This window comes from Cydia splendana, unplaced genomic scaffold (genome assembly GCF_910591565.1).
Source record: "Cydia splendana unplaced genomic scaffold, ilCydSple1.2 scaffold_49_ctg1, whole genome shotgun sequence".
Taxonomy (NCBI): domain Eukaryota; kingdom Metazoa; phylum Arthropoda; class Insecta; order Lepidoptera; family Tortricidae; genus Cydia; species Cydia splendana.
The window spans coordinates 1,536,232-1,543,070 of record NW_026946892.1 but is presented as its reverse complement, the minus strand read 5'-3'; the positions used below and the strand labels follow the sequence as shown (position 1 = coordinate 1,543,070).

The window sequence follows — 6,839 nt, the reverse complement described above, 5'->3', positions numbered from 1 at the left end:
GTTAGTAACAGTTTCTTGAATCTCAAATGACAAAATTTTTTTATATACTAAATTTATATTTTCTATAACTAAATCTAAAATATACGCACTTTCGACCACTATCTCACTATCTAATAAGCTAACAATATTTTCATAACTATTGTAAAGTGATTTTGCTCTATCTATTTTCTGTCGTACATAATCTTTCCGCTTTAACCGTTTATCAATACCTAACTTTCGCAGATTAACATGGATTACTTGTAACTCACTGTAAATGTCCTGTAACCGCTGCTCCATCTACGATTATTTCAAATTTCCGCTTCTCCTTCTGGTTGCTCCGCCTTCTTTTTCCATGATAATCTTCTTTGCAGACCTTCTAACACCTCCGATCGAATCTGGCGCCTAATCCATTTCTTCTGTTGATCCTTATACTTTTTGTATAAATATGCAATTACGGCTAATCCAATAATAGCCAAAATTGTACCCAGAAGCCAGTTATTGATGTGTATTTGCTCTGACTGGTCCGTAGTTGCTGCATTACTCCCGGCTGCATTTTGAGTGATGATCACCTCTTTTTCTTCTTCTTTTGAATATGACTTGCCCATAATTTATAAAATAAATTGTCCACGACGTTTGAAAATGCACCACACGAATGACAAGTTCATATAACACACCATTAATTTGAGTCCTGCACTTTTATATATCTGTTCATTTTTAGCACTTCCTTTTAATCACAATTAATGTCCTTGTAGCGAGGCGAAACGCGTTCGCGCGACGATGGCAAGGTCGCCATGTGCTGTGTGGCGCAGGCGGGAACGGAAATATGAGTGAAAACAACGTGTTAGGACTACGTCTCTTTAATCACTCCTTACATGGAGTCGTGCATATGCTTAAACTATATATATACTTAACTTACTAGCTACATACCACTACACGATTATTAAAAAGACTCGAACAGTTAGGCAGGTCGTCGTCGAGTGACAGTTTAGTGGATGAACCGCGAGTGTCGGACAAAGTGAATAGGCCGTTAGAAACTGTTAATAGAATAGACGCTTGGCTAGAATCAAGAAAGGTTAGACGTAGGGCCGTCGCGTTCAGAAACTTTTAAAGCTATCAGTGAAGTTCGTAATCAACCGCGTGTGCATTATAATAGGTACTTTGACCTTGCGCCCCATCAGGGCGAGCGCGAGGACACGTCCGCCTATGCCCGCGAGCCACAGCCGGCTCAGTCGAGGCAGGCGGCCTACACGTCTACACCACGAGTGAAGAAAGAACAGGAGGAGCGCGCAATGAACGACCCGGCGTTTATGAGCGACGCCGCTGCAGCATTTCAAGCCCTCGCCGACCAACTAAAAGAGCTTAAACGCCCTAAGCCGCCAAAACAGGTATACGAGCTCCCTTATTTTAGCGGTGACACGAGCGAGTGGCAGATATTCTTCAAGGCGTACGAGGAAACAACAAAAAGGTACGAATTCAGTGACTACGAAAATATGGCGCGTCTCCGTAATGCATTACGAGGGGAGGCACGCGCCTGTGTACATCACCTGTTGGCTACGGCGTCAGAGCCTGACTTAATTATTAGAATACTACAGAAAAACTTCGGGCGAAACGATCTAATTATAGACAGAGCTTTAGAGGAAATGCGGAGATTGCCGAACGTCGGAACGAGCGCCCTTGATTTAAATAATTTTGCTACAAAGGTTGCAAACATTGTAAGTACCTTAATACATGTGGACAAGAAGAACTACGGAGATAACCCGCTCCTTATTAGAGAGGTAACTGAAAGGCTAAGCCCACATCTGAGGTCAAAATGGTGCTCGTACGCCGCTCAAAACATGAGTAAAGGCAAAACTGAGCTAACACTCTTATCAAAGTTTCTAATCGAGGAAAGCGACATAGAGCTGCAGTTTAGCCACGTGAAGTCGAGTTCTAGGAGGCCTACTGTGCAGCGCGAGCAGCCGTCGCGACAATACGCGCCGCCACGAGAGACTCAGGCGCCGCGACACGATTACAAGTACAGTAGAAATTATAATAATAAGGTTCAAACTCAATCACTGATGCACAAGCCCCCCGAGAAAAGCTATAACATAACAGAGGTGAAATCAGTAGAGGTTTGTTTGTGCTGCGGCGGAGTACACAGAATTAGTGTTTGCAAGAAAATGCTAGGTATGTCCATAGGAGAACGTCTAGAGTGGGCACAGGGAAATCAGGTATGTTTCAAATGCCTAGAAAGGAGACACAGCCGTGATCAATGCCAGGCGAAGGGCTGCGGCGTGACCGGCTGTCGCTATGTCCATCATAAGCTGCTTCATAGTAATGAAACAAAGTCTAAAACGGCGGGATTTCAAGCACCGCCCCCGCCTCGCTCTCCTTGTCCCCCTCGCATAGAGCCGAGCACAGAGGCGTGTGGTACGACTGATAGCGAGCAGACAACGACAACAACAGTACTTAACACTACACCGGATCAGGAGCAAAGTACAGCGGTTCTACTAAAGGTAATTCCGATAATCGTCGAGGGCCCGCTGAAGACGATCAATACATACGCCCTTTTAGACGATGGAAGCTCGATTTCACTGGCAGAACAATCATTAATGGAGGAAGCCGGCATCACAGGTCCACAGATTCCCCTAAATGTGAATAGCGTTTTAGATATGAAGTCTGGGAATCAATTTAGTCGCCGGGTTAAAGCGAAGGTCAGAGGTCGTAACCTGCCAGCCTACGAGGTCACGTTTAAAACAGTAGAGTATCTAGGACTACGCAAGCAAACAATACGCGATGACGTTATGAACTGCAAGCATATCGTTGATTTTAAAAAGGACGCCTGCTATGATGGCACAGTGAGGCCTAGACTATTAATAGGGTCTGATCATTGGTATTTAACTATTCCAGAGGAGGTGCGAGTAGGTGACGACACCGAGCCTGCTTTAGTACGCTGTCGTCTAGGATGGGTGGTCTACGGAACTACACCTGCCCACTTCATGCGACTACTTGCCGAAGAAGAAGAATACTCAGCACTGCACTGCCATACGGAGGAGGAGGTCGAGCTGCACGACTTAGTAAAGTCGCATTTCGAGATGGATTCATTAGGTATAAAAAATTTAAATAAAAGTAACCCGGCAGAGCAACGTGCGATTGAGATCTTCAACCAGACATGTAAGAAAATTGAATCAAATAGGTACGAGGTCGGTCAGCTGTGGCGTAAGGACGACACAACGATGCCGCCAAGCTACACCAACGCAGTAAGGAGGCTTCATTCAACTGAGAGAAAAATGAAACGAGACGAGATGTATGCGGAGGCATATAAAGCTCAAATAAAAAATCTGGTAGATAAAGGTTATGCTGAGAAGGTTAACGAACGCCCGGACAGTGATTTGACCTTTTATTTACCACATTTCGGAGTAACTAACCTCAATAAACCAGGCAAGTTGAGATTAGTTTTTGATGCTGCGGCAAAGGTCAAGGGTCAAAGTAATAATATAATATAACAAAGTAATAATATTATATGTATAAGTATTTTGTAATAATATGTATGCTAGTTTTAAGGTATTTATCTATGGGCCAATAGTTGCCTGAAATAAATGTTTTCATTCATTCAAAGTTTGAATGACCACATTATAGAGGGCCCAGATCTCCTACAGTCTCTTCCAGGAATATTATACAGGTTTAGAGAAGGGCCATACGCAGTCGTCGCAGACATCGCCGAAATGTTCCTGCAAATAAGGATACGAAAGGAGGATCAGCCGAGTCAGTTATTTTTATGGAGAGAGAATAATAAGAGCGTTCCTGAGGTTTATAAAATGAAAAGTATGATTTTCGGAGCAGCCTCGAGCCCGTTTCTAGCACATTGCGTGCGAAATAAGAATGCGCTAGATAATGCAAAGGAATTCCCATTAGCTGTTGAGGAAATAACTACTAATCATTACATGGATGATTTCGTAGCAAGCTTTGAAAATGAATCTGCTTTGGTTTCCAGCTCCCTGCAAGTAGCCGAGTGCCACGAGCGCGGCGGGTTCCAGCTTCGCGGGTGGTGCTCGAACAGCGAACTACTCCGCAAGCAGATACCAGCGGAGCTGCAAGCAGAAACACCCGCGAAGCTGGGTAACAAGGAAAGTAAAATATTAGGTTTATTATGGAACCCGCAAACTGACGAACTCGGCTTTAATACGAAACTGTTAAGAGTACCTCAGGAGGTCAAGGATCTACTTAGAGCCCCGACTAAGAGAGAAATGCTGTCAGCTGTCATGTCCATATATGACCCATTAGGCTTATTAGCGCATTATACTATATCACCGAAATGTGTATTACAGAAAATATGGAGTAAGAAAATCGAATGGGACCAGCCGCTGCCACCGGAGGATGTAGAAGCCTTCAACGCCTGGCTGGAGGCGATGGACAGCGTCACGGCCTTAAGAATACCCCGGTGCTACTTCGCAATGGACACGAAGTCTACGAAACAGCTGCATATTTTCATGGACGCAAGTACTCAGGCCTACGCGTGCGTCGCGTACTGGAGATATAAGGTAGATTCAGATTATGTAATTACTCTAATCGGCGGACGGAGTAAGGTCTCCCCGACGAAGCAGCTGAGCGTCCCGAGGCTCGAATTACAGGCTCTTATAGGCTCAAGATTAAAGGAGACTATACTCAAACATCATCGTTTCGACGTTGAAAAGGTCTGTATGTGGACTGACAGCTCAACGGTTCTACATTGGGTGCGAAACGGCGCTAAACGCTACTCGATGTATGTGGCAAATAGGCTAGGCGAGATAGCAGAGCTCACTAGAACCCACCAGTGGAGATGGGTACCGACCAAGGTTAACCCGGCAGACGTGGCTAGTCGACCGGACATGAAGCGTCAGGTACATGCACATAGCCTTTGGTATGAGGGACCAGATTTTTTGAGGCGGCCGGAGTCTGAATGGCCTCAAGAACGTCCGGCAGAGGGCGACACTCGCCCTATAGAGCCCGAAGGGCTAGAGGAGGTTTGCTGCGCTACGCAGGTGGCACCGTCTATAAATAAGGTCCCTATACCTGACCCAGATAGAATTTCGAATTATGACAGGCTCTTAAATGCAACAGCAAGGATATTCCAGTTTATTGAACGCTTAAAAAATAAAGCTTATGTTGCATTCCAGTTACACCATCTGAAGAAAGCAGAGCACCTGCTGTTCCAGTACTCACAGAAGCAAGCCTTCCCCGACGAACTACTAAGGCTGTCACGAGGGGAGCCCATACCGCCGAGCAGCCGACTCTACGGCCTGGACCCGGTGCTAGAGGAGGATGGACTGATCAGGATGCGTGGACGAATCAACGCCGCACCGGTCCAGGGGCTGAACAAGAGGCCTATCATACTGGATGGCAAAAATAAGGTCGTATTTTTACTTATTTTACGGGCACATACGCGGAGTCATCACGCAAACAATGAACGTGTAATCAATGATCTAAGACAACTTTATTGGATCCTACATCTAAGGCCGTCAGTGCGCAAAGTAGCGTATGCATGCATGATGTGTAAAATTAGGAAGGCTAAACCCGAGGTCCCTGCGATGGGTGATCTACCAGCAGCACGAATTACACCATATCAAAGGCCATTCACCCACTCAGCGGTAGATTTGTTTGGACCATTACACATTACCATAGGAAGGAGGCATGGAAAGCGATGGGTGGCCCTATTTACCTGTTTAACTACAAGAGCTGTGCATTTAGAAGTTATTTCATCGCTTTCAGCGGACAGTGCAATCATGGCGTTGCGGCGGTTCGCAGCGCGCAGAGGATGGCCGGCAGTCATCTACAGTGACAACGGCTCAAACTTCCGGGCGGCCGACATCGAGCTACGGCGAGCCTTCGAGGAGTGGCTACCGCAGCTCCAGGAGTACGGGCTGCAACACGGGCTGCGCTGGCGATTCATACCACCCGGCGCGCCTAACCAAGGAGGAGCATGGGAGCGGCTTGTGCGCTCTGTCAAGACAGCGCTCACAACTACACTACATGAGAGGGCGCCAAAGGAGGAGACGCTTCGAACTTTGCTCGCGGAGGTCGAAAATACAGTCAACGCGCGACCTCTCACTCACGTGTCAGTCGACCCGAAAGCCGAAGAGGCACTCACACCAGCTCACTTTCTACTTGGAGGTTCCACGGGCCTACCCATAACCGGTCCGTGCGAGGAGGCAGATCGGCGAACCTGGCGCGCCACACTAGCGCTCGCCGACCATTTCTGGCGGAGGTGGCTACGCGAGTATTTGCCGCTACTCGCCCCACGGCAGTCACCCACCAACCAAGCGAGACCACTTCAAGTAGGAGACCTGGTAATCATCGTCGACCACACGCTACCACGGAACGTGTGGCCCAGAGGCATCATCACAGCGGTATATCCTGGCCCAGATGGAGGGGTCCGGATGGCGGACGTCTCAACCAAGGGCGGAGTCTTCAGGCGTCCCACTACGAAGCTGGCTGTCCTCCCGGTACGGACAGGCTGACCACGTCGCGACTACGTGTTCAGCGAGGGGAGAATGTTACGGACACCCAGCGACTATTTTAGTACCTACGTACCTAATAAGTTAACATTTTATTATATAGAATCGTAGATATAGTTTAGTATGTAGTTAGGCTAGAATAAGGCATTAAATAGGTTCATAACGCAAGGTCACTGCGCGTGCGAAGCGGCAGGGAATCGTTTTGTCCTTGACGCGCTGAAAGAGACAGCGCCATACTACCACTATGTTACTGTCGCTTTTTTCTATAATAAGGCTTTTAATTAATATGAAAATGTTATACATTTTTGTGGAATAACATATTTAATGCCCTAAGTGTCGTAATTTTCTAAAATATTGTATATTCTAAGAATTATTAACAAAAAACGC

The 6,839-nt window shown here is 46.6% G+C and overlaps 1 protein-coding gene across 1 annotated transcript; it reads left to right on the top strand.

Moving 5' to 3' along the window:
* The first annotated feature begins 228 nt into the window (after positions 1 to 228).
* Positions 229 to 5,589, top strand: LOC134805696 (uncharacterized). The gene is made up of 5 exons (XM_063778950.1): positions 229 to 239; positions 1,133 to 3,345; positions 3,874 to 4,838; positions 5,115 to 5,337; positions 5,501 to 5,589. Exons 1-5 carry the CDS (start codon positions 229 to 231, stop codon positions 5,587 to 5,589), a joined length of 3,501 nt encoding a protein of 1,166 aa, XP_063635020.1.
* Positions 5,590 to 6,839: the final 1,250 nt, after the last annotated feature.

Coding starts and splice junctions, on each gene's coding strand:
- LOC134805696 (XM_063778950.1), top strand. Junction 3,346..3,873: donor GGTTAACGAACGCCCGGACA/GTGATTTGACCT, acceptor AATTCCCATTAG/CTGTTGAGGAAATAACTACT. Junction 4,839..5,114: donor GACCGGACATGAAGCGTCAG/GTACATGCACAT, acceptor GTTGCATTCCAG/TTACACCATCTGAAGAAAGC.